This window comes from Penicillium crustosum, assembly GCF_028827405.1.
Source record: "Penicillium crustosum strain IBT 35664 chromosome Unknown utg000004l_segment0_segment0, whole genome shotgun sequence".
Lineage (NCBI taxonomy): Eukaryota > Fungi > Ascomycota > Eurotiomycetes > Eurotiales > Aspergillaceae > Penicillium > Penicillium crustosum.
In genome coordinates, this window is record NW_026623125.1 from 3942343 (window position 1) to 3968677 (window position 26335).

Consider the following 26335-nt stretch of genomic DNA (forward strand, 5'->3'; position numbering starts at 1 on the left):
GAGAAAATGCCGAACCCCGCGTTTCTCCAGGTTTTCCCCTTCCCGTCAACCCCGACAGTCATCGGTGCAAGCAGAAAACGTTTGGTTCTACATGGCCGACCAACCTGGGCATAGTCCGCACAGCCCGGTGATAGAGGATACCACCTTGCACTTTATCCCACCAACAACAGGGAAAAAACGAATTCCGGTACGTCGCTATTCAACTGACTGAGACCCTATAACTGCAGACAAACCCTAACAATGTATGGCGTTTTTGATGCATAGAAAGCCTGTGGTGCTTGTCGACAATCGAAGGTCTGTGCTCAAGCCTTTGGAGTCTAAACGTTGCGGGGGCTTTGGCTGATCGTTTCAAGGTGAAATGCGATGGAGAGAGGCCATGCACAAGGTGCGTTACATTCCTTGACAACAGATATACACGAAGCCCAGACACTAATACTAGTAAAACAGGTGTCAAAAATTGGAAAAACAATGTGTCTTCTTCGAAATACCAAAAGACCCCGTCTCAGAGTACGAACGTGCCTTACGCAGTTATCAATCAATACTAACATCCCCTAGAAGGATCGAAGGCATCGAGTCCGAGGTTCAGTGTCTCCAAAAGCAGCTGGATGAAATGCGCGAGTTGCTTCAACAAAACCGCTCGCAGCCCACCCCAAAATCACAACTAACACAATCTCCCACCCACCTCGGTGACCAGCAGCAGCAGCAGGTACACCGCGAGAGCGCTGGTGGCTCCTCGGGCTCTCATTATGCTCATCTACAGGATCATCCTCAAGACGAACTTTTAAACATACCTGTGACGAACTCCGCTGGCTATGCAAATAGTCACCGATACCAAAGGTCTATGCCAGCATCTATACCAACCCTTTCTCCGAATGAGACTTCGGCTCAACCTCTCTACCAATCCAATCAGATAATCACCAGACCTCCCAAGAGAAAGCGATCTGGGTTTGAGATTCGAGATGAGTCCATTGCCGATTTTATTGATAAAGGACTCATCTCGCTTGAATGTGCCGTTTCATACTTCAATACGTATGTATGAACCGAGAATTATGGAGCGATTGGCGGTTATGGCTGACTGAAACGACTGCAGTTTCTTCTCAGGATGTGTATGTATCATCACACCCTACTAGTCCTGTTCTTGAAATACTCATGGTTGGCCAATCGTACAGGACAGATATATCCCGATCTTCGACCCTCAATATGACACTTTCGATTCTATTCGATCTCGAAGTAGTATTCTTCTCAACGCAATATGTACAATTGGATGCATGGTCGAGACAAGTGAATTTCCTTCCCTGGTGTGTAATTTTATGCACAATGGCCTTGTACTAAATGACTTTTTTCAGGATCGGGAGGTTCAATGTCCGACCTTCTCCACGCCGAACTCAAGAAATGGATCAACGTCATAATCCAGAATAAGGAACTGAACTGCCTTGAATCAGTGCAAGCAATGCTTGTAGTTGCGTGTTATTCCTCAGAGCGCTCGCTGATCTTATCCTTTGCCACTCGCATGGCCCTGGATCTGGAATTACATGAGGCCTTTGATGAATTAATCCAGCGACTTGCTCTTCGGGATGAAGATATGGCCTATGCCTTACCCCATCAGATGTTTGAAGAGGAGAGAACTCTTATGTGGAATGCTCGGACTTGGTTCGGGCTTTTGGTTCTCGAGCATATGTAAGATGACCTGAAAATTTCTTGTTGGGATTATTAGGCTAATGGCATTCAATGTAGATTCCGTGTTGATGGAGGAAAGCCACCTGGTATTCGGCTCAAAGGTAATGCTCGACGCTGCCGAGTTTTACTTAGCCAGCCATCGTCAACAATTTTGGATTTACGGTTGTTCTCTCAGGTTGAGGTATGTCAGGTACGTATAATAGACTCGGAGAAGTACTAATCTTTGCTGTTAGTTAAACATCCTCAGAGGTATGGCCTATTTCATGAATCTAGATGTGACTTCTAAGCTGATTTCTATAGCCAATGTCGGCGATGCTCTAGGAGGAAACACATCGCTTGATGGGCAAAGCATCGCGGATTACGTGCATGATATGAAAATTGAGCTAGATTTGTGGTTTGAGTAAATTTCCACCTCTGTCGTATCTTATCAAACTTGCTAACCGTGGGCAGTGACTGGCTGCGAATCATCGGTATTATATAAATTGGCATCATTTGCTAAAACTTACTAACAATTCGCAGAAAGTTGTGTTGCCGCCGCCGAAGAGAAGCCATCTCTATTAGTCGCCCTCCGGGTACAGAAATGCTGGGCAGAAATGATGCTCAACTGTAAAGCCTTACGCTCCATGGGCGTTGAGAACGTAGCGTGTGTGCTACTTCACCTGATATGCTTCCATTTTTGTTAACACAAATATGTAGCGCCATGTCCACCACGGAAAGAACAATACTCCTCACAGCCAAAGCAAGTGCCCGCCGTCATCTCCGACTCATAATTGTCGATCCAGACTTCTATCTCGCCAAACTGAAATACGCAATGGATTTCGTGTGGGCGAAGTGCGCATTCTCCTTCCTATTGCTTCTTAAATTATCCCGCCTCATCCCTGAGCGCGACGAGGAGCATCAAGAACTGCTGGAACAAGGCAATCGACTAGTCGATGAGCTAAGCAAAGCTGGAGCTAGTGGAACTCAGTCTGGAGCTGGGAATATTTACCTCCAGATCTTGAAGGTCAGTATTGAAAAATATGGGCGTGCATTGATGGAAACGCAACAACCCAGCTCGGATGGCCCCACGGCTACGTCACCGTTCTGGGAGTTGTTTGATGCTCAGACGGATCTTCAGTGGTTTGTCCCTGAGCAGTTTGTCTCCGAGTGGGACTTTCCGGGGCTTAATCTGTTTTATTTTCCTACTGCTTGGCAGGATTTCTTTGGAGATTTTTCGTTGGCGATGTAATTGCACAGACTATATCGTAACTTCCCAGTCGTTTAATGTCAGATAGGTTCAAAAATCCCATCAGTCTCCATTATCTTACTCCAGTCAGGTTGAAGCATTCCTATTGCATGAAATAGGTCAAGATAGGGTAACCACATGTATCGTTGATTTGAGCGAGGGTGGGGTCGGGGCTATCTTGGCGAAAGCTAAATTCTTGGCCCTCGAGGCGCTGAATGGAGTGTAGACTAGAACCTGACCTACTCGAACCTGATCTGGTATGGAACCTAGTCTGGTATGGAACCTAGTTTGGTATGGAACCTAGTTTGGTATGGAACCTAGTTTGGCATGGAGCCTGATCTACTAGAACTTGATCAGCAAGCCAAACAAGATTAAAAGACCTACAAAGAGACCACCAAGGAGACACAAGGCCGCATGAGCGGCCGACTATTTTTGTTGATATATGAGGCAGTATCCAACAAGATATTTATGTCCCACGTGGCATGACACACTTATTCGCCCGTACTCGTGACCCCACGACACTGAACTTGCTATACTGATCCGACCGTCTTCTTTAGCGGATCCGAGAACCAGGCTGAGTATAATATCAAGGCATGCGCGAATTGCGCTTCGGGTTTGATGGAGCCATCCTGAGCGAGTTCCAGGTACTCAAGTGCTCCCTAGTTAAGTTAATAAGTAAACAAACAGCCCATTTGTAAGAGGTGAGGCACTTACCGAGAAAGCAAATTCCATTTATCGCCAGGCTGCTCGTTTTCGAAGTCAAAGTCTCAAGGCTGAAAATGGGCTCTACCCCCTTCAGCGCCAGATCGCTTATGGCGATTCCAGGTAGTTTGCGGTCGCGAGCAGCTGCCTTCTTGGCTTGCTCAAGTATTTCATCTCATCGACCTCCACCTTCGAAACGCTGCTGCTTGGTGAAGGCCACTTCAGGGTTGCTTCAGTGGCCCCAAGAGCATGCTTGCGGAACATCTTCTTGGCGGCTATGATAGTGGTGGTATTTTGAGGCTTGTCGGGGATGTCTCGAGGTATTAGGCCGAGGGGTGGGATGGACGACAAGTGACAAGTTGTCAGATTCCCTGGTCTCTGTACCTTAATTTTGACAACAATTCAATCCAACAATCTCAGATTGCACCATGCACTCTGACGTGGACCCAGCAGTCTCTACTGACACAAGTGACGCGGGTGAGAGGTACATATAGGAGAGTGTATGTGAGGTAAGGGCGGGCCCGTTAGGCCCAATTAGGAAATATTTTAAAAAATCAATTACCTTATGTTTACCCAACGTTTCTAGCCCTGATCTTAGGGTAATGTTTTATTACTTTAATAAATGTAGAGTTACTTATTAGCTCAATTTACATATCACGTTTAAAACCGCGAGAAAGCGCGTTATTTAGATAAGTTTTAAATTATAGAGGTTCATTTAGAAGGTGGTAGTACACCAGACTGAAGTAAATATATATCTCAATCTCTACGAGTTAGACTTTCTTTAAAATAGAAATATATACTTATCTACCTATTATAACTCTATATTCCGAATTTGTACTCCATAAAATCAGCATAAGGCTATGATAAAGCGATTATAAGCGCCAAAACCCCATTAATGGGCTATGGATAGCCGATCATAGCCCATAGCCCACTACTGGTTGGGCCTAGGGCCCCAATTTATGGGCGGTGCGGAGGTCTAATGTAAACCAGGAAGTCAACTAACCAAAAAGCCAAAGACTCAAGAAGAACTTAGGTTGGTATAGAGTCTTATATAGCGGACAATAGGGTATAAACAGGATATATTTCATCCAAACAAAAGAAAAGGTCTATGAATGCCCCACAGAAACAGAATATTCCACATCCTTCCGAATAATCATTTTCGTACTTCCATCACTTCCACTGCGCATACTGCCCCTATCCCCTTCGGACCTCTCTTCCCCCGAACGCGATGGTCCCGCAACCTCACACACAACCGTCCCGTTCTCCGTCCCGTCGCCTAGATTCGGCCTCTCCTTAAACAAGCCACTCGCCCGGTGCCCAGGCCTTCCTTTCACGGTTCCCATCTCGTAATCCCGCGACCGCCCTGACGCGTAGGGGTCTGTATCCCCCCGTCTCCTGGACCCATACCCGTACCCGTAGCCGCCACTGCTACTACCGAGGTTGGAGTCACCGGCTGTGCCATAGTGGGTTGTGAGGGCGTTCATAAATGGACGTAGGCAGAAGACTGTGCATGCTACCAGGGCGAAGTTGAGGTGGAGCTGGGTGAAGATTGTATGGCGGATTGCGGTGAAAGTGGGGTTTTTGATGGTTGTGTACTCTTTGAGGGTGGAGAGGTGAAGGCCAGAGAATATTATTAATCTATGGGTTAGAAGTGTGTTAGTTTGGTGCAATGGGGTCTGGGAAGGGCATTCAGGAAGTGGAAGAGGGACGTACGGTAATCTCGCTGCGAAGGATACCATGATCACGATTTTATGTGAAATATGCATCTGTAGACCCCATACCAGGGCAATGCAGAAGGTGAATAATAATATTTCGGTTGAGATATCGAGCGCTGCGATTGCTTGCCAGCGGGGAAACTTGTCACTGTCAGTATATTCCATTCCATATCTGTATATTTTGCTTGCAGTGGATTTCGTGCAGCTGTAGACATACCAGGTTATGACATTGCTCGCCAGGTATCACCCATGGTTTGTTTCCCTCGCAGTTTACTGCAATAACTAGCACTGAGACGATGATCCACGCTGTGCTGAGCCCGAACGGCATCCAGAGGATGCTCTTGTGGCGCTTGCGGGGCGTCAAGCGTAAGTAGATGGCGATGATGCAGCATTTTGAGAGGTAGAGAGTCAAAAGGTAGAGAATGTCGGCACCAAGGAGGGACTGTTATGTCAGTTATCTATATCCAATTGAGTGTGGTGTTGGATAATGAATACATTTTGTATGCGATCAACGGCCTTCTCAGTGAGTAGCGATATATCTGTCCCGAAGCCGATGCTCGAAGCATGGAAGATGATGATTGACTCAACAATGGCAGATATCTATACTGTTAGCACCATTTAAAGAAGAGGTTAATCTCTCTTAGTTACATACCGTCGCGCCCAATAGGATGATATCGTCTGGTCCCCATGGTGGATTGAGAAATAGCCGCACGTACACCCTGATCAGCAAGCAGACCAGGGAGATCACCAGGCAGATTGCAGAGGTGATAATAATTATACCGGCATGGTGCTTGTCGTCTATCGTCTCGAAAGGCGGCGACTGGCCGGGGGGCACTTTGATGGCCATTGCCACACAGAGACCAGATCGTGGTCTGTGGGCTGGAAATCTTAGGGAAGGAATGCTCTAAAATGAAATAGAAAAGAACAAGAATCGACAATCATGACGCTAAATTCATGGATCGTGGCCAGGCAACTCCGGCAACTAAAATGCAGGGATCTAGCATGGATCGGAAATTTAGGGTTAGCAGTTCGGGTAGACTTGAGATACTTGATCTCAGGGAGGCCAGAAATTTCAACCTCATTAAATGAAAACTAGAACCCATATCTCCCCTAATATGCTAATTCTGATAGACCTCTAATATAGAATATATGGCTAGAGAGCTGATATAAAACAGATCCACGCGTGCTTCTTCCCGATTGAGTAAGTCGATTTTTTCGGGTCTTCCGAAGCTGGAACACGATACAACGCAACAGGATTGATTAGGTTTAATTGAGCTATTTATTAGCTGAGTGCGATCCTCCCGGCAGCCAGCCATGTCGACATATGTGGGTATATAGGGCCGCGCGGGGGCCGAAAGCCTTCCGCTTAAGGTAGCTGTACCGAGCTGCCCCTCTGCCACCTTAATATGGAATAAATTAAATAATTCATTGTTAGTAGCTGGCCCTAACCTAACTACAACTAGCATCCAATTAGGATAGTGGCAAGACCAACCGGACCACCTTGCAAATTTTGTCAACACACGATCGGCGGGAGAGAGTTCACTATGTGGGGCCATATGGGAGCTGAAACCTTGGGACACTTCCGCTTAAAGTACCTAATCACCGTCGAGCTTTTGCTCCACCACTTTGATATCTAATAAATTAAATAATTCGACCTTATGCCCACAACCTTATAATTCTGATTTAATGGATATAGAGTGTGCCTAACTCAGCGATGCCAAGTCGGAAAGGCCCGGTGCACGATGTTATATGTATGTAATGCATACTACCGTGTTTCAAATGAATCAAATCAATCCATGAGATATATGCCCTGCCAAGCCCTCTCTTCTCCTTAGCCTTTGCTTGTTAGGTAATATCTAGGCTTTGCGAGATTTTTAACTCCTTAGTTAACTTTGTCGCCTAAATATATCCGACGAAGAAGCTTTCAAGGAACTTTAGAAGCTACGAACGTTCACCGACCCGACACTATGTTGATCGACCAAACACTCTGCATTTTCATAGTCCGAATATGTGATTATTCCTAACTGTAGATATATCAAATTACTTTTCAACCCTGCTTAACGTGGCAATTATACAGGTGGATATAGATTACATCTCTCGCTTCACCAGCGCCACGGGTGGGATGTAATGGTGCCGCCCCCGCAACACATAATACACGACCGCGATGATCAGAATTCCACCGTACATCACTGCGCACCAGTTCATAGTATCTGGCTCCACTGTCGAAGTGAGCGGGAAGAAAGCGAACACAAACACCGGGAACAGGAAGCATAGAGCCCCAATATTGATTGCCATTCCAAAACGGCCAAGCGTCCATTTACGGGGTGGGAGTGGTTGTCCTCTGATACGCTTGAGGAGCACACATCCAATCGTAATGATGTACGAGGACATCATTGCGCCGATGGTCAGGGTCACGATGGCGAGAAGCGCGGTGGTGGAGCCGATGTTGATGAGCGACAAGAGGATCGTCACTACTAGTGAGACCATCACGGCGTTTAACGGAATGTTCCAGCTAGGGTTTACCTGGTCCTGTTAGTGTTGTCAAATCTGAAGGAAGGGGGAGGGACATACATATCCAAAGAATTCGGAGAATGGCAGGCCACGATCACGCGCGAAAGACCACAACTGGCGCGATGCTGTTGCTACTTCTGTTATTGTGCTCGCCGTGAGGGTCAGCACTATAATGGCGGTCATGGTATTCGTTCCTGGCAGACTCTCCGTCGCGTTGTAGAATACCTGCATGAATGGATATCCTGTTGGAGTGGCCAGGATGTCGTCAATGTCGCCTAGCGTGAAGCAGACGGTCACCAGCATCAGGAAACCGGAGGCGGCGTTGACACAAACAGAAGTGATCATCGCCTTTGGCAGGGTCTCAGACGCATCTTTGATCTCCTCCGCTGTAAACTGTTAGCGAAGTTCGTCGGTTTTAGAAAGAGAGAGACGTACACATGTGGACCGCGCAATCATATCCAATCAGCGCCGTGATAGTGGTCGAGAATCCAACAAGTGTGGCAGTCCCGGAGCTGTTCCAGTCACCGCCGTTATTGAATTCGGTAAAAACCTGCTTCGCGCTGCGGCGAGGGCCAAGAACCCACAGCGGAATTATGATAGCGAACAGGCCACACACATGCAGAATCAGAATCAACACTTCCACGAAGGGCAGCCGTTTTGCCAGGAAGGTGTTGAATACGATCGAAAACAAGGTGATGGCGATCACAAGTAGGGTGCCGTGCCAGCGCTGGCCGTCGTAGTCCGGGTTGTTCAGCACCAGCAGTCCTTGAATAATAGTTCCAGCCAGATATGCAATCGACACGATGGCGCATTGCCACCCCATAGCGCACAGCCAGCCTGCATAATTAGCTTAGTCAAGCGTGGGAAGGGGTAGGAGAACTTACCAGTGATGTAGCTGAGGAATTTCTGGCAGCTAGGAGGAGCAAACTCGGATACCCAATGGTATTGTCCGCCGGATGTGGGAGCCCTGGGCAGTCAGAATGGAAACAAGAATTAAATGAGGAATGGGTAAACTCACATAGATGCCATCTCGGCCAGACTCAGGAACACCAGAAGGAAACCAAAAGCGACGATCACGAACCCCCAAATCAGACCAGCAGTTCCTCCATCGGTCAAGCCTTGTGCAAGCAAACTAGACAGTCAGTCATGCGACCAAGGACTAAGAATGAATAGCATACGTCAAAACAACCTCCCACGTGGCGATCAGCGTGCAGCCAAATCCTACGATTGAGATGTATCGGAAGTTACGCTGCAGGGTCAGCACAGATGAACTAGTCACGGTAATGCTTAGGAGACATACTCGCAAGACCTGCTCTCTTCCCAGAGCGCTCATATCAGCCTGGTCGGCGTGAGTGCCACGCCATTTCGCCGCGACGCGGCCTTTAGATGGGGCTTCGTCCGCTAGAGTCATGGTGACTGTTGAAGGGTCCTTATCCCAGGGCATACCGACATGCAGACAGAGAATACAAGGAAGGACCAATACAAAGACAGGGGTAACGGTAGGTTACGTTGGTACTTTGTATAAAAGAAGGGTGTCAATCGTTAGAATATTCTCCGGTGCTCGCGGAATCCACCCGGCGCATCTGGCCGACAGTGGAGCATCTCGCCTCGAACAGAATCTGCGTTCTTGCCGAGGGAAGGTGTGGCACTCTGGAGCAGGACACAAGTATGGTTTCAGCACCCTGCAGGTTAGTCTGAACTAGGGATGCCTCGTGTTGATAGTGGCTCCACTGTTTGTTGGTATTGCCACGTCCGGAGTGGGGTCGAGCATTATGTCGACCTATAGGGTGGTACAATCAAATCCGGTTGATTTGGACCTTTGATCTCCTTAATAATGGATTATGTTCCTTCGAGGGTTGGTCCAATTTGCTCGCCAAAATTAATTAACTTACGTGCATTGCATTGCCTTGGTACGTATGTATAGTGGGACCAAGGCTACCAATTATGTTACCTGAGTGGGGAGGCGGTACTTTTCTGCCATCGGGCGAGGTTAAAATGAACCGAACGCATCCATCTGTCGCCTCTTCGGGGCATACTGGTCAAATGAAAATATACAGAGAAGACTAGCATGTCCCGTGCACTAGGTTGACATGCATGATCAAAGAGAAGCACCAATTTTTTTTTTAAATTCACGCAGCCTCATATAAGATAATAAAGTGTCGGCTTTCTACATATGCATGTTGCATGCTGCATAGGTCACGTGCCGTTGCCGTTCGACTCTGCGCGTTTTCCGCTTTTTTTTCCATTTGATAGAAATTAACGAGTCATAATACATATGCAGCATAAGATTATATTTTACATTTACGACTTTTATTATGAAAACACGAAGAATAGGATATTAGAGCAAGCAAAAAACAAGCCAAACAACATTTGTTTTATTCTGGTCCCGGTCAACCAACCAATCAACTGGTACCAAGCCATTCTACCTAGGTAGTTTTTAGCCCCCCGGGCCTACCGCCCACACGATCTAATTAATATACTGCCGATATTTCTGAACAAAAGTCCGAACAAAAAATTGCCTTTGTCCTAAGGTTTACTCGGCAATTCAAACCAACGGCATTTGACTGTAGGTTACCGCGCGGAACCCGCTCAGCGGATAAACCTCGATAGTCATCAACGAGACACGGACACACATTCCGTCCAGTACATCGGAGCACCTACCTATGCAGGTGCTCGGAATATCAGGTTGATCAACATGCCAAGACTCCAGAATCCCCTTTAACAGAGTTCTCCGTTTGGAGTACCCCCTAGATCGCTTTTTTTAGCTTAATCAATTCAGAAATCAATGATTGGCTTCCTCAATACTAGCCCGTATGGATATCCTGCTATCCAACATGCTTTGGTGGGGGCCAGACTCCTTGCATGAGAACAAAGGATGATTGAGAGACATCGATTGAAATAACCGTCGTCTGATTGGCATTTTGTCCTCTTTTTCTTTACCCTCGCCCATCACCATGATCCCCCTCATTCCTGTCGCCCTCCTCATACTCACCTCCTACCTGATATACCACCATGTAATAAACCCCTACTTCCTCTCTCCACTATCTTCTATCCCCAATGCCCACTTCACCTCCCCACTCTCTAGCCGCTGGATCGACCGCAAGCGCAGCACAGGTACAGAAGTGCTTGCCATCTACGCCTTGCACCAAAAGCACGGCCCTATCGTTCGTCTCGGCCCGAAGGAGCTGAGCGTCAATTCTCTCCATGGGTTGAGAGTAATATATACGGGCGCGTTTGAAAAACACGCCTTCTACAATGATGTCTTTGTCAACTTCAACACCGAAAACTTGGTCGGTATGACGCACAATGCGCCGCACGCGCACCAGAAGCGCATGCTGAGTAAGACCTACTCCAAGTCGTTCCTCCAGGAATCTAGTGATCTCCGCGTCATGTCGAAGGTGATACTGTGGGAGAGGCTGATGCCTATTCTCAAGAAGGCTGGAGAGGGTGGAGAAGTGTTGAATGTGCTGCCGCTGTTTCAAGCCGTTGGAATGGATTTTACCTCGTCTTTCCTGTTTGGGTTGAGAGAAGGAACAAGATATCTGTTTAATATTCCCGAGTGGAAAATATGGTTGGATGAGTATGAGCGGTTCAAGTATTTGAGTCGGGATGACCGGTATATGGGTTTTATTGAGGGGTGGTGCTTGGGGTTCTGCGATCGGTTGGAGGCGTCTAAAGAACAAGACATGCTTAAGGATGAGGACAACCTACCGTTCACGAACCCAGTCGTCTATGACCAGTTGCGCCAGAGTCTCCTCGCTCAGAAAGAGCACGACCCACGTCCGCTAAAGCTAGCAATCGCATCTGAACTGCTTGACCACCTGGTTGCAGGTCACGAAACGTCAGGTATCACCTTCACGTACATGATGTGGGAGCTGTCGCAACATCCAGAACTTCAGGCTGAGCTGCGAAAAGAACTACTCACTTTGTCCCCTTCTCTCCGATACCCAGAGACAGACGGAGAGAATCCCCTTCCCTCTCCTTCTGCCATCGACGCCCTTCCCCTGCTGGACGCGATGGTCCGCGAGACCCTCCGTGTACACTCCCCAGCTCCAGCCCAACTCCCCCGCATCACCCCCAACACAGAAAAAGGAACTACCCTGCACGGGTACGACCACATCCCGGGTGGCGTCAGGGTCAGTTCAACGTCCTACTCCCTCCACCGCATCAGTGATGTGTACCCGCGCCCACTGGAATGGTTGCCACGACGGTGGATTGACCCAGGCGACAAGATCCACGACATGAGGCGGTTGTTCTGGCCGTTCGGGAGTGGTGGACGCATGTGTCTGGGGAGTAATTTCGCACTGCAAGGTATGTCTCCCATGTATGAGATTTAGAGATGAGACTAATTTTGTAGAAATCAAATTGGTCATGGCGGCTGTGTATTCAAATTACACGACGTCGATCGTGGATGATGAAGGCATCGAGCAGGACTACGCCTTTATCTCGCTGCCGCGCGGGAGGAAGCTCATGTTGAAGTTTACCCCCGTCGATGAATGAATGATTCATGATAATATCAAAAGAATGAAATTTGATACTTTGGTCATCTCTTCCCGAGGATCTTGGCCACAATATCGACTTCTTTTTCCACAACAGCCAATCGATTAAGCAGTAGGAATCCATGCTGGCATAGGCCTGGTCGAACCGATCCATGCCATAGCAGTCACCCAGAAATGAGGAACACACTGTGCAATACAATTTAACCATCAGCCCTGTAGATTATGTAAGGAAGTCACCGGCCCCGGGGGCGCATCGGCTCAATAATCCAGCCGACGCATAGCATGATTGGCTAAGCTCTCTTTGTTCTTCGGAGACATCCTCCTTACATTTGTCACGCATCGAAAACGTAGTTCTATATAATTTCCAGCATAAGAGGCCTCATACTTTTAAATTTCAAGCCATTCTACTCCCTTGGTCCTGCGATTGTTGATCTTCGGAATGCAGCCAGAAGAGCAGCCTCGAACGATTGTCGTCCTAGGATCTACAGGTAATCAAGGCAGAGGCGTGGTCGAATATCTTCTTCGTGAGCCTGGTTTGGAAACATGTCTCGTCCGTGCCGTTACACGGGACACCACATCCCCCGCTGCTAGACAATTACTGCAAAACTACCAAACCCCGGATGAGCGTCTTAGTCTCGTCACAGGCGATGTTTATGACCCCGAGAGCCTTAAAAATGCCTTTTCGGGGGCATACGGTGTGTTTGCAGTAACTAGCGAACACGGTCACAAGAGAATTGACACGGAAGAAGATATGAAGCATGAACTTCAAGCTGGTTTGAATATCATCTCTGTTGCGAAGCTCTGCGAGATACAACACTTCGTTTTCAGCAGCTTGCCCAATATGAAACAAGTTACAGGAGGCCGATTTGAGAAATTGTTTCATATGGATCACAAATATATAATTGAACAATGGGCAAAGCGGGACTTAGCTGCTGTCACTTGTCTTCTTCCAGGTTGGTCTAGTCTAAGACAAAGTAACCTTTAACATGCAACTGATACTTATGTGAATTAACTGACAGGGTTCTTTCTTACAAACCTAAACTGGCCCCAGTACTGTCGACACGAAAATGGGGTTGTCCGTTTTTGTCCGCCGATCCCTGGGGACAAGCTTGTTCAATGGTTAGATCCGGTACATGACATGGGTGTTTTTGCAGCAAGTAGGTTGCTCTTTTTTCTAAAACTTACCACTTTTCAATTACCCTCGTCATCGACTTTGTAGGCCGAGTAATGGCACTGATATAGCTTCGAAAATGAGTGACCGAAAGCTGACAACCCTCTAGGGGTTTTTGCCCTCGGAGTTTCGAAAACGAAGAATAAGAACTATGTTGTGGCAGCGCCCAAAATGCGCATGCAAGATTTTGCAACTAGTTTCTCACGTGTCACGGGTCATCAGGCCATCTATTCACCGACAAGTTTGGATGAGTGGGCTGATATGGCATCGGGAGCAGTCGGGCCTGGATTCAAAGAAGACATTCGGCAAATGATGGAATGGGCGTCTATCATGCCTGATGACAAGATTTGCTACGGGGCCCTTGATCCGACGGAGGACCCTACTTGGGAAGATCTTGGTCTTAGTGCCAGTAGCTTTGAAGACTGGCTAAAGCGAACAGGGTGGACTGGGCCTTAAGAGTATTTGTCAGACTTCATTAGCGGTACTACCTAGGTAGGCACTTGTCTGGAACTTTGCTTCAGGTAAGACATGCAGTATGTTTAACACATAGAATATAGAGTATGATGGCTTCAGGTTGACTTGGCCAACATACAAGTGAAATATATCCTCCACCAGTAACATGAATAGTACCCAAAAAATGTTACAATACATTGAAAGATAATGGGCGGGTGTGTCCAATGTGTCAGTGGGGACGCCTGGGAGGTTATGGTATCGGGTGGTTCCGGTTAGGCAGGACCCGCTCCGCCAAGTTTGGACGATCGATCGGACGACGGGATCGATTCGCAGTAGACATTTGTTTTGATAAGTCCATGTCACAATGGGCATGCCCAACATTGGGGGATCTCAAATGTGGACTAATCTAGAGCTGAATCTCAGCCAGCTTGGAGGATGCACATATGTCACTCTGTGGAAAATCGCTGTTGCCAACAGAACCTGTAGGACAGGCTGGATCGCCATTTGAGAGTCTCATGATCTTCTGCGTAAAATACCCCGCATTCGACATAGAAGTGGTTTGTACCAAATGGATCTCTCAAGACGTTGAGGCAAGCTTTGATTCCAAAGACTTTAACAGATTCCGACCCGCCAAAAAAGCCATATCGGATTTTCTTCCGAGGTATTGCAACGCACGGATTAAGAACTCACAATTCTGCCGTAAGCACTCAGTATACACATTTTGATCTCCCGAAGTACCCAAGCTTTCTACCAAGATAGATCCCGCCTTGGCAAAGCAATGGACTAACACAGCCGTCCACGGTTCAACTAGGAAGGCCACTTCGCTGAGGGAATCGTGGAAATGACGATTCATGAACGAGTCCTGCCCTTGTATTGAAGCTCTGGCGAGTCCGCCGACTGCCAACGCATTATTCATTCGAAGCGTGGCAACCAAGTGCGTGGTTTGCCGAGCCTCACACGCAATATCAGAGCCGAGCCTGCACTTGTCAATGCTCTCGAGCACGTCCGCCAAAAGCATCACCGCGAGGTGCCAGTGGCCGTCAAGGATGACGTACCACGACTGTATGCGAGAAGGAAGTAGTTCATGGTTATTGACGCAATCGACCATGAAATTCTGATATGTGGAATCCCAGTGTTGGCAGACTGACAGCGTTTTCTGGATGACCTTTTCAATATGATCAGGGCTTGCGCCTCGGTAAACCAGGGTTTGGAGCTGTGTCACTCGACGATAGAGCAGCACTTTCACGGGAGTCGCCTCCGAAAGGACGGATGCGGCTTCTTCGTATGAGCATGGCCACCTCGGCTGATCTTGGCTCGATCCTTGACGTTCTGTCGCAGAACGAAGGAATAAATCACCCCACACATCCTGTTTCCCACGTGTATTGCTTGCTGTAACATCCCAGTGATCAAGGTCAATTTGATCTCGAGGGTCAGGTATTGACGGCGAGGCCGATGTAATTTGACTATCCTCATCCGATACCACCAATGGACGCTGATACATTGCGGAACTTAGGGTATCAAACATAACGCCTAACCAAAACATGAGATCTAGCGTTGTGCGGTGTTCTTGGCTAGTCAGAAGTGGATCGAGCTGCGGAGGTTCGGAAATTTGTGGCATTTCCAGAACCCTTCCCGTTGTAGAGGAACCCATCCCAAGCTCTCGCACCTTGGGAGCAGCCTCTCGCTGCAGTCGTGTGAACTTGCGCCGAAAATTGAAAATTTGACGGTTGGCCGTTTCGAGAAATATTGGTGCACGATCATTCTCCAAAAGCTCGCCCAAGGTTGTGTCCTGTCCTTTGTCCAGCGGACTTTGTGTCAAAGAGAAAATGATGTTCGCGAAGGCGATGCGAAAAGAGGGAATGTGGCTCGAATGCTCCAAAGCCTGCCGTGCTTCGTTCCACACTTTCTCTCGTATTGATCGCTCATCATGGTCGATTCCCGAGGGAACCGTCGCACCGGTGCCCTTCTGTGCATGTTGAGTCCACTGGGATGCAAAAGACATAATCGCTAGATGAAGTGCCCGAGCCGCCTTCCTATCTTCCTCTGCACTTAAAGCTCTGCCGCGTATTGAGGACGACACCCGATCCAACTGGCACACCCGAATACACATTCTATTTGACCAATTCGGTCCCCATGCTTTCATCTCTCGGTGCGGAACCACCTGGCTAATTGAGTCGCTGTAAGGGCAGTTGTGCTCTGTCAACCAACATGACAAAGCATTCTCCATGCTGTCGTGGTATATGCGGACTAGGTTGCGTGACATTGTTGCACGAGCGTTTTGCTTGGCTGTATTTTCGGAAGCGATGCAGAAGTTCCATTGTAACTCTGGAATTGAACTGCGGTCAGACGCAGGCTCTGATGGTTCTTTGTCCCGATTATGTTTCCAGGCTGGAACCGTTGGTATGAGATGGGAGCTGGGTGCATATTTCTGTTGCGGTGATAAGTCGTAGGTGCTCTCGACAAGGGTTGGTGCTAAATTCAAAATGTCACACTGGCCGTCGGATTCCACGGAAGAATCCGGAGATGCAAGTGGATTTGAGCTAGTAAGTTGCAAATCGTATGGGATATCCATCGTCCAAGGAGATACTTGAGGCTGATTACTACTTGGATTATTGAGCTGGAATGACTCGAGAAAGTGACGTTCCGGGTGCGAAGAGGATGAGGACGAGGCATAATCCGAGGTTTCGGGGGGGCTAAGCAATCCTCCGAGATTAGCAGGATGCGTTTGCACAGAGCGTAGTATATCATCAAGAGCTTCATCGTCAGAGCGTATAATCGTTGCACTTGTGGTGTTGGTCTTGATTCGTTTTCGAGCCCCTCTCGAGTCCACGCGTTTTGAAGAGATCCAATTAAATGTACATTCTTTTTTCCATCGTGTGCAGTTGGAGCAAGAACTGAATGCGCCCTGTTGGCGTTCTTTCTAAGTACCGAAGTCAGCATCGGGCGTTGATAACACGGGAATATATTAACGAACAGGTGCGTCGCAGCCTCTTTTGCCCTTGCGACAAGGATCACAGCTATGAAGCTGACGTCGACGAGAGTCTTCCATAGTAGGCGATCATATGTACTACTGGTGACCAGTTGTACTTGCCAAAATGACGAAAGCTGTGTCACCCCAATATGTAGAAAAGTACGAAAAGAGTCTTCAGGCCAGGATATTTCGAATTTCCCCGGGGACCACGTGAACTCTGCGGAGTGCGGAGTGAGTTTGGGTGGGGGAAAAGTGGAGAAGCTAGCGCATCATCCGTCCACAGGTCGACACGATTCATTTTCGGTCCAGTGGAACTATAATTCAAGTCTACTTAGGTGTTGTATTTGATCAAATGCTAGCTTTAACAGATATTGCAACGTGTTCCATCTTATGAAATGATTATATTGAAGGATGAAGAATTCAATCGCATGTACCTAGGTATATATGAACGGTTAAGGTTACACGACAGGTCAGAACTTGGCGCATTCTTGAGATGACGCAAAATGCTGAAAGCGGATCGGAGGATTGTCATGCCGAGCCCGAACCAATCACACGAAACCCCCAAGTATGTGGTCACGGGCGCGACCGCCGCAGAGTTACCCTACTATCTCACCGCAGATCCATCTACAATATGATCGCCCAATTGAATGTGCTAGGCAGGCAAGGGGTTGCGATCGACATACAGGTGTACCAGTGGAATTTCTCCTTATCTCGATCTAGTAATGAACAAGCTCTCCAACCAATTGATTCGTATGTGTTTCGCTGGTTGGTCTAGTGACTGTCAACGATGGCTTCTTTTACCATAGGCAAAACCCCCGCAAATTGAAATGTACGCTTTTTGTGGACTTGATATGTTTGTAGAGTTGATTTTCCATGGTATGTACAAATTGGAAACGTAAAATAGCAGTTAGAATTCTTTCTGGCGATCTGACGCTCATGACTTGGAAAGGTGGATGCGGACGGTCTTCACCTCAGTGTAGTTCTCTAGGGCGTATGACCCAAGCTCTCGGCCAATTCCCGATTCTTTGAAACCACCGAACGGCATCTGGTAGTGAAGGGTGTTGTAGTTGTTAACCCAGACGGTTCTGTTAGGAAAAATATGTCAGCAAATCCATGCTTCCTGGGGAACCGCTCCTCAATTTAATGGACTCACCCGGCTTTGACGGCGTTAGATACCCTGATGGCTGTGTTGATGTTTGTGGTGTGGACAGCTGCGGCCAATCCTATTTTTTATTAATCGTCAGACCTTGGGAACCAGATTGAATGTGAGACATTGAGCAGTACTTACCGTAGTTTGTGTCATTGGCGACTTGGATAGCCTCCTCCTCACTCTGAACCTTTTGCACTGTGCAGACAGGTCCGAAGATCTCTTCTTTAACAATCGTCATGTTCTCAGTGACATCGGCAAAGATAGTGGGTTGAATGTAGTATCCTTCGGTGCCATGGCGATCGCCACCCGTGACAACTGTGGCACCTGCACCTTTTCCATCCTGAATATAACCCATGATCCGGTCATATTGGATCTGAGACACCTGTGGTCCCTGGAAGGTCTCAGAATGGAATGGGTCTCCGACCTTGTTTTGCTCAGCGCGCTTCTTGAAAAGCTCGAGGAACTTCTCATAAACAGCTTCGTGAACAAGAATGCGAGAGCCTGCGCAGCAACACTGTCCGTGGTTGAAGAAAATGCCCAGATTGACCCATTCGATTGCTTCCTCCAGGTTTGCATCAGGAAGAACGATGTTCGGCGACTTACCACCTAGTTCGAGGGTCACCTTCTTCAAGTTGCTGTCAGCCGCAGATTTCATGATCTGACGTCCGACCAGAGTCGATCCAGTAAAAGCGACCTTGTCGATATCCATGTGAGAGGCAATTGCTGCGCCTGCAGTTCTTCCAAATCCTGAGATAACGTTGACCACTCCGGGAGGGAATCCCGCTTCTTTGATAAGCTTAGCCACGTAGAGGCCAGACAGGGGTGTTTGTTCAGCCGTTTTCATAACAATTGTATTTCCAGTAGCCAGGGCAGGGCCGATCTTCCAAGCAAACATCAAGAGCGGGAAGTTCCAGGGAATAATTTGGCCACACACACCCACCGGTTCGTGGCGTGTGTATGTCAAGCTGTTGGTATCGGTGTCGATCGTTTGGCCGTAAATCTTGTCGGCCCAGCCACCGTAGTAGCGTAGACATCCAGCAGAGGCGGTAACATCGCCTTTAGCCATTGACACACCCTTGCCATTGTCAAGGGCTTCAATAGCGGCCAACGTGTCGATGTCGCGTTCCAAGAAGTCTGCGAGACGAGTAAGGAGGCGACCACGTTCGGACGGAGTGACTTGTTTCCATTCTCCGTTCAATGCAGTGCGAGCAGCTTTCACGGCAATGTTGACATCATCTGCTGTGCCTTCGTGGACGGCTACAATAGGCTTTTCGTTGTGAGGGTTGATTGTCTCAAAGGTTTTGCCGTCCACACCCTTGACAAATTCGTTGTTGATGAATCTGATGACTTATGTTAGATCATTGAATAGATGCAGTGAGCTTTATTGTTGTTCGGGCAAACTTACAGCCCCAAAGGCTGCTCATAGGTGAGCACAGGAGTCTCGACGGTTTGAGAAAGCGCCATGTTTGAAGAAGAGTCTGATGAGAGGTGTTTAATAAATTGTGAGATATGTGAGGAAGCTAGAATATGAGATATCAAAGGCACTCTTATATGATTACTGAGAAGGACCCGGGTGGCATGAATTGTCGGATCCGCACAGGGCGGGGGGTAGCATTGAGATCGATAAACGCCGGCCCGATGTTTCTCGCTGTGTGGGGGTGCGGCTCCGCTCCCGTACCCCAGCTTTCTCTTTAATTCACCTGGGTACACTTCCATTCGTCCGGACCAATTACGTTACCTACCTAGTCAGGGGCTAAAAGCGGGGAATCAATAAACCCCGTATTTTTGGAAGTGTCCTGTGACGGGAAAGAATGTGGGGAACTGGCGACGGAGGAAGTGAGGTCATTTCATATCACCCTCTGGCTCTACGGGGTCAACTATTTCCACAAACCAAAATACATAGAATTTTAACATTTGATTTTAATATACACCAACTATTTATTTTGTATTGGTATCATGCTTCAATATCCAGTAGTATTTCTAATCTAGCTGGCCCGTCCACAGTGAATCGCACCCGGTCTCTGGCTGGTATTTCTTAATCTAACATATGGCAGTTACAACATAGTCTCGTTGGATCCCAAATGCTAGGTCCCTGGCTGGGGCGTCAGAGTGCGGTGACTAACCGATGACAAGCTTGTAGTTCCCGAAGGTGTGTGGAGACCGGGGCGATGCAGAGAAGATCTCTAAAAACTCAAAGTCAACGTCTGTCCTATCTTGAATGGGAGAGATGGCAAAGTAAGAAGATACGGTATTGAATCCTTTCTGGTGCATGAATCATTGGAAGTGAGTCAATTTCGGAATCTCAATTTATATATATCACACAAACTCGCACGCAAGTCTCCACACCTATATACAACATAATCCTAGCGGAAAATCTGTCCCTGTAGCACGAGTCATCAATCGTCAATCAATATTTACTCTGGCAACTCGAGCACATAGCGCCCGGCAATCTTGCCTTGTTCTATTTCAAGTTAGTTTGAGCCTCGTATATATATAAGTGAGAGAGTGTGACATACCCATGAGCTCAAAGATCTTAGGAAGATCCTTCAGAGGTGCCAGCTTGAACGGAGCTTTGATCAGGCCCCGGGCGAAGAAGTCGAGAGCTTCAACGCCATCCTGCTGGTTTCCAACATAGCTTCCCTTGATAGTGATCATACGAACGACGGTATTAATCACAGGGGCCTTGAGGAATGCATCGGGGGGTAGTCCAATCGCAACAATTGTTCCTCGGGAGCGAACGTATTCTGAGGCTTGCTGGAAAGGTTTCTCTGAAACAGCCAACAAGATCACGGCATGAGCGCCAAGACCACCGGGGGTTGCCGCCTTCACGTCGGCAACCAGGTCTTTGGACTTGGTGAAGTCGACATAAGTCTGTTTAGTTGTTTTTGTTAGTAAACCGTTTGGCGGAGAGGAATATGTGGGTATGGAGGATTTGCGATCATACCTCAGTGCCAAGCTGCTCACACATCTCTCTCTTCTCGTCACCTCCATCGATAGCAACTACTCTAAGACCCATGGCCTTTGCGTACTGCTGTGCGAGTGATCCAAGACCACCGCCTGCTCCAACAATAGCAACTGTCTGGCCAGGACGAACACCGGATTCCTTCAATCCTTTGTAAACAGTGATACCGGCGCAGAGTACAGGAGCCGCTGCATCAAGAGGAACACCCTTGGGGATCTTAGAAGCGTGTGTGGCCTTTCCGACGGCATATTGCTGGAAGGTACCATCGACGGTGTATCCAGAAAGTTGCGCGTGAGCGCACAGAGGGGTATCGGATTGTCTGCAGAATTCACACTCCGAGCACGAGCCGTTGAGCCACTTAATTCCAGCGTGGTCACCGATCTCGAAGGTGCTCACGAGATCACCCTTGGCCACGACGACTCCAGCTCCTTCGTGGCCACCGACCAGAGGCATCTTAACTGGGATGGGCCAGTGACCCATCATCGCATGGTAATCGGTGTGGCAAACTCCTGAGTAGCGAATCTTGACGAGAATCTGATCAGGGCCTGGCTTGGGGACGGGAATTTGCTTGAGGACAAGTGGCCCTCCGATCTTCTCCGCCACCTGCGCCCATTGAGTCTCGGGGATGGACATCTTGATGAGATGAAAATGAAGTTTGAGAAGAGTTGGAAGTGTGTAGAATGAAGATGTGCTCTTTGGTGAGTTGATGATTATTTTCTGGGCTTCAATTGCAGCTTTATAGCTGGATGGGTTGCGTGGGGATGTCCGGGGTAACAGAAGGCGAGGTGGGGCCTGTCGCTTCCATTCCCAGATTTCCTTCCATCTAGTGAAATTAGGTCGGCCCACCGGAATGTATCAATGGTTGGGAAGACCCGGAATATGCAGTGGGTACAAAGTAGATTGATTGGGAAGAAATGTGTTTGACCTAGACCTCAAACGTCATGCACCTGGATTTGGAACGCAGCAAGGTTCGAAGGTTAATGCGGGGAAGATTTGCGGGGATCCCGCACGGCCCCCATGCGGAGCCGCACAGGTAGCGAATGTGATTGGATGTAATGTTTTCACCGAAATGCTCTCTTGTCCGGATTCGGGGCGATCTTTGGGCTTGAAAACCCGCTTAAGGGTATTCCGGAGCCTGAACAAATGAGTGGACATGGTTCATGGAGAAATCAACCGTCCAAAAGGGGTGCAAATTACTAGAGCAGCTGGGGGTTGGCGCTTGACCTTCAAGGTAATACAACTGATAAATTGAAATTTTTTGACAAGGCACAAAAGTTAGCCTTAGCGACCGTAGTTTTTCAACAATATTGCTATAATTACATTTTTTTAGTTCAAATTGCTAGTTATACACGAAAAAAAGGAAGATGGCGAGCTGGAAAATTCTGGCAAAGACAAATCCCCGCAAATCGAACACCTAAAAGCCGTTTGTCTCTGCCATATTCAGCAACCGTTGGGTTCTTCTTCAACTTCATGCGGAAAGAATGTGCTTGACCAGCCACTGCTGATAGCAAATCCGGAATATGGTTCATCTCTTGCATGTCTTCGTGACTCGGCCAAGCTTGCTCCCAAGCCGTCCTCCGGAGCTTGGTATGACGTCCCTAGCTCACTATCTTCAGATACGCTGGAAGATCTCTCCGACCACGTCGCAAATGCAGCATCTGAGAAGAAAGTTACGAAATTATCATTTCCTTTAACAATGGCTCCCTCAGAAGGTTGATTTCCGAAGTTGAAACTCGATCTTTCGGTGTAGAAAGAGTTTGAATCAATAACTTCATCGAAGACTTCCTCAAATGAGTCGCTTCTGTAGTATTTTATATGTCGCTCATCGTTGGCTTCTTCTTCAATGATCCCGTTGCTACACTCGACATTAATATAATGATTCAATATCACTGGAGGAGAATTAAACTGACCTATATCTTGTGGTATTGGGAATACCTTGTTGTTGAAACTGGGTTTGCTGCGGAGAAGTAACACCGTGACACAAGCTAGCCTTCCGTGATTTCTTCGTATTTTCATTGAGATATTTTGGCGGTTTCCGGATTCCATCGACACATTGCGATGGCATGTTGCGCTTCACACATTGCCCACAGGGGCGTTCATTTCCTACCACATCTTGTCAGTTTTTTACTCTCGAAATATAATTGCTCGAGACAACAAGGCAGGATCCCCGAGCTTACCGCATGTTTTATGGGCCTTTTGGCAATACAAGCAGGATCTTCTAGCCTTTTTGCGGGGAAGTGGGATCTGAAATTCGTTTCGGGATGCCATGCTCAAACTCGTCATCTTGAATATGCGTAGAGTGGGATTTTCAAGGAAAGCGAGATAGTGTCACGGCTATTGTTACGCGTAACTTGGCACCAGGTTTTATATATACCAAGGTGAATTGTTTTTTATGAAAGTCGCTAACACCAAGGGTCCCCAAAAGCTACATTCACCAAGGTGCTCATCATAAGCAATATGTATATCTAATGTCATGTGGAATTTGAGACGCCATTTTGAGCGGCTCCGCATCATGACCAGCCTAGTTGGAATTTACCATGGATGGGCTTGTTTCTCAGATTAGAATATCTGAGCTGTCTTCCACTTCAAAATACTGCGGGGTAGATCACTAACCTTGGAAAATGCTTTGATTAGCTTCCAAGGATTGATTTTAGCTGTGCGGCTCCGCATGAAATTTCGGATCCGCATGGGCCGAACCATACGCGTCAGCGCTTGGCAAATGGTGATCCTTCGACTCCATCCAAGATCCCTGATCTACATTCCCCACACAAAGGAAAGTCAAATATGAAACTCTTCCGCATCTCTGGGGATCCGAAGCCCCGACACGAGAGTTTCAATGGCAACGTTGCGGGCGGGAAGAAATGCAACCCAGCCAAGGTAACGATCACCATGGTTAGAATCCTGGTGCATACGGGATACAGTTAATCGATATGCCTTATTGGTCAACCCCGGGCCCGCTTGCCAGTGGATCCACTATCTATGCTGACCATTTATTGGGTTCACTTCGCGTTCTGGGCTCATCCGGCCTTGCTGCAAATCAATATATCCCACGTCAACCGTCTGATTGGACGCGGTGGAAAGGAGTATGGTTATGCTTTCCCCCTTTCAACAGTAGAATGAGCCAAGATCAATTACCCCATAGTTCACCCCAGCCGCAAAGTCTGGGGAAGGGTTAAAAGTCCCACAGTCCCCGAATGTTGAAGACCTACAAGCCTCGTTTCTCAGAGCTTCCATTCTTTTTACCTCCTACGGTGTATTCTTCCGCATTTCGGTACTAGACATATATATCCATCTCAGCGAGAACAAGATGGACAGTGACATGAGTCAAAATGAGGAGTCAAAGGGGATGTATCACAACAGGGAGAACACTCACAATGGTCTTACTACAGTGCCAACATCGGTGACACTGTCATCTGAACAATTTGAAAGGCTTTATTTGACTCCCATGACGGTTCGCCAATCACCACTAGCCAGGAAAGTTGGAAATCCGACACCATTGTGAGTTTTCAAACATTATCCTCTTAAGCAAGGCATCGTCGTCTAACTTCATGGTTCAATATCCAGAGCACTGGGAGGTTTCGTTATCACCACCACCCCCCCTTTCATGCTGTCTGATGGCCTGGAGAGGAGCTAGTGGAAATGGAGTCGCTTTCATGTGAGGCATCCAATAAATTGGCCCAGGAAGCTTCATCTAATGAACTAAACAGTGGACCTATCGTCTTCCTTGGTGGTCTGTTGTTGCTCATCACGAGCATTCTTGAGTTCATCATCGGAAATACATTCCCCTGTGTTGTGTTTGGCACTATTGGTATGTTTTCTTACCTCATGTGAGAAGTCTCGATCACTCGTTCGTGTTGCTAATACTTCACGAAGGCGGCTTTTGGTTTGCGTTCGCAGCCACGATGATTCCCGCATTCAATGCAGCCGGTCAGTTTGCCTCAATCAAATATATCGTTCCATCAAAATGGAGCCATCAGTTTGCTGATATTTATTAGCCCCGTATTCCTCCTCGACCACCAACACAGCTGCCGGGCTAGCCAGTGAAAGCTTCATGAATACATACGGTAAGTGCAAGCAAAGCCGCTGGAATTCTATGAAAGGCTCTAACAATACCAGCGTTTCTATTTATAACAATGGCTGTTCTCATGTTAATTTTCATGATTTGTGCAACGCGCATCAATGTGGTATACACACTCATTTTCCTCTGCCTGCTCTTGGTTTTCCTTCTTCTGTCGTCAGCCTATTGGGAACTAGGCCAAGCGAATGCAGCAGTTGGTGATCGATGTGTAAAAGTGAGTATCCATCCGTATCTTTATGATTGAGTTGCCATTTTGACTGGATTCTAACCTGGCCTTTTCTTTTCTAGGGTGCTGGGGCTTCGCTCTTTGTTGCTAGTTTACTCGGCTTCTACCTGTTAATTGTTCAGCTGTTTGAGTCCATAGGATTTCCATGCTCTTTGCCGGTTGGAGACTTGGCGACATTCTGGACTCGCAATCAAAACAAGTGAGCCTCCTCAAAGCTATCCAGTGCTTCCCGATTCTAACATAGTACAAGGGGAGAGCGAAGTGATGTTGAACAGCAAGCCACCCTTCGCTAGGGTTCAATCTTATTTGATGGATCCAGTCTTACTTTTTGGTATAACCGGTCGTCTGGGGTGTGCGGAACGGCTTCTAGCTCGCTGCCGTGGGCGAGATCTGGTACTGGCCGTCCCACTTTCTGTTCATTTCGATGTTATTTTGCTAGTTTTTTTATTGTGGAGCGTAACCGAGGCGATGTTAAAAGCCTAAGGGATACCCATCTTTACTGTAGGGTCCTAGTTCAGCTTTCCAAACCTGCGCACATGAACTTGCGCAGACATGCGACCACTAAAATTAATATATTCTTTCTTAATGGTTGGAATTGTGGATTTGCATAAGAATTCGGAAAGCCAAAGTGCGTAAATGAATTGCCCGAGCTATAAATTGAAAAGGGGGAAACAGCTGTAGACAGAGCGACGCTTCTTCCTATGTGGGGAAATTGGCACGCACGGTCTAACATTCACCTTCCGCCACCTCTGGGAATTGCCTATTCGGGCAGTATGTATAACATCAGGATCGCGAGTTGTTTTAGCCATCGGACGTCCTACAGAGTCAGGTATCTCTGCAAGCAGATGCTTTCTCCAGGCTGTCACCTTGGGGCCAAGACAATAATTAGGTGGCATACAACCTTGAGTTTGCTGACTATCTGCGGGCTACTGCTACAATTTAAGACCACGCAAACGGAGCCTTGCATCCTTCAACATCTCTATGCGCCTCTATAT

The 26335-nt window shown here is 47.7% G+C and overlaps 10 protein-coding genes across 10 annotated transcripts; 4 read left to right on the plus strand and 6 right to left on the minus strand.

The window, feature by feature from the left end:
- Positions 1 to 91: 91 nt before the first annotated feature.
- N7487_010540 (uncharacterized protein) lies at positions 92 to 2905 on the plus strand (the record flags this gene model as incomplete). The annotated part of the gene is made up of 13 exons (XM_056878270.1): positions 92 to 187; positions 354 to 385; positions 448 to 507; positions 556 to 1029; positions 1091 to 1106; positions 1170 to 1281; positions 1347 to 1677; positions 1735 to 1858; positions 1911 to 1926; positions 1978 to 2077; positions 2128 to 2147; positions 2197 to 2320; positions 2374 to 2905. The coding sequence occupies 13 exons, from the start codon at positions 92 to 94 to the stop codon at positions 2903 to 2905; spliced, it is 2037 nt and encodes a 678-aa protein (XP_056726850.1).
- Positions 2906 to 4710: 1805 nt separating this feature from the next.
- On the minus strand, positions 4711 to 6166 carry N7487_010541 (uncharacterized protein; the record flags this gene model as incomplete). Its single annotated transcript, XM_056878271.1, has 5 exons — positions 4711 to 5242; positions 5318 to 5460; positions 5537 to 5761; positions 5815 to 5919; positions 5972 to 6166. 5 exons carry the CDS (start codon positions 6164 to 6166, stop codon positions 4711 to 4713), a joined length of 1200 nt encoding a protein of 399 aa, XP_056726851.1.
- A 1241-nt stretch (positions 6167 to 7407) lies between these two features.
- Positions 7408 to 9241, minus strand: N7487_010542 (uncharacterized protein; the record flags this gene model as incomplete). Its single annotated transcript, XM_056878272.1, has 7 exons — positions 7408 to 7842; positions 7891 to 8216; positions 8266 to 8667; positions 8715 to 8797; positions 8849 to 8962; positions 9009 to 9079; positions 9131 to 9241. The coding sequence occupies 7 exons, from the start codon at positions 9239 to 9241 to the stop codon at positions 7408 to 7410; spliced, it is 1542 nt and encodes a 513-aa protein (XP_056726852.1).
- A 1543-nt stretch (positions 9242 to 10784) lies between these two features.
- N7487_010543 (cytochrome P450) lies at positions 10785 to 12330 on the plus strand (the record flags this gene model as incomplete). Its single annotated transcript, XM_056878273.1, has 2 exons — positions 10785 to 12141; positions 12188 to 12330. The coding sequence occupies 2 exons, from the start codon at positions 10785 to 10787 to the stop codon at positions 12328 to 12330; spliced, it is 1500 nt and encodes a 499-aa protein (XP_056726853.1).
- A 438-nt stretch (positions 12331 to 12768) lies between these two features.
- On the plus strand, positions 12769 to 13956 carry N7487_010544 (uncharacterized protein; the record flags this gene model as incomplete). Its single annotated transcript, XM_056878274.1, has 3 exons — positions 12769 to 13282; positions 13349 to 13486; positions 13610 to 13956. 3 exons carry the CDS (start codon positions 12769 to 12771, stop codon positions 13954 to 13956), a joined length of 999 nt encoding a protein of 332 aa, XP_056726854.1.
- A 574-nt stretch (positions 13957 to 14530) lies between these two features.
- Positions 14531 to 17002, minus strand: N7487_010545 (Zn(II)2Cys6 transcription factor domain-containing protein; the record flags this gene model as incomplete). Its single annotated transcript, XM_056878275.1, has 2 exons — positions 14531 to 16873; positions 16928 to 17002. 2 exons carry the CDS (start codon positions 17000 to 17002, stop codon positions 14531 to 14533), a joined length of 2418 nt encoding a protein of 805 aa, XP_056726855.1.
- Positions 17003 to 17858: 856 nt separating this feature from the next.
- N7487_010546 (aldehyde dehydrogenase family protein) lies at positions 17859 to 19538 on the minus strand (the record flags this gene model as incomplete). The annotated part of the gene is made up of 4 exons (XM_056878276.1): positions 17859 to 18009; positions 18078 to 18147; positions 18213 to 19414; positions 19480 to 19538. The coding sequence occupies 4 exons, from the start codon at positions 19536 to 19538 to the stop codon at positions 17859 to 17861; spliced, it is 1482 nt and encodes a 493-aa protein (XP_056726856.1).
- Positions 19539 to 20488: 950 nt separating this feature from the next.
- On the minus strand, positions 20489 to 21669 carry N7487_010547 (zinc-dependent alcohol dehydrogenase; the record flags this gene model as incomplete). Its single annotated transcript, XM_056878277.1, has 3 exons — positions 20489 to 20535; positions 20591 to 20945; positions 21019 to 21669. 3 exons carry the CDS (start codon positions 21667 to 21669, stop codon positions 20489 to 20491), a joined length of 1053 nt encoding a protein of 350 aa, XP_056726857.1.
- An 807-nt stretch (positions 21670 to 22476) lies between these two features.
- N7487_010548 (uncharacterized protein) lies at positions 22477 to 23101 on the minus strand (the record flags this gene model as incomplete). The annotated part of the gene is made up of 2 exons (XM_056878278.1): positions 22477 to 22891; positions 22947 to 23101. The coding sequence occupies 2 exons, from the start codon at positions 23099 to 23101 to the stop codon at positions 22477 to 22479; spliced, it is 570 nt and encodes a 189-aa protein (XP_056726858.1).
- Positions 23102 to 24343: 1242 nt separating this feature from the next.
- N7487_010549 (uncharacterized protein) lies at positions 24344 to 25543 on the plus strand (the record flags this gene model as incomplete). Its single annotated transcript, XM_056878279.1, has 7 exons — positions 24344 to 24534; positions 24601 to 24669; positions 24744 to 24844; positions 24910 to 24963; positions 25032 to 25100; positions 25153 to 25328; positions 25403 to 25543. 7 exons carry the CDS (start codon positions 24344 to 24346, stop codon positions 25541 to 25543), a joined length of 801 nt encoding a protein of 266 aa, XP_056726859.1.
- Between the last annotated feature and the right edge of the window lie 792 nt (positions 25544 to 26335).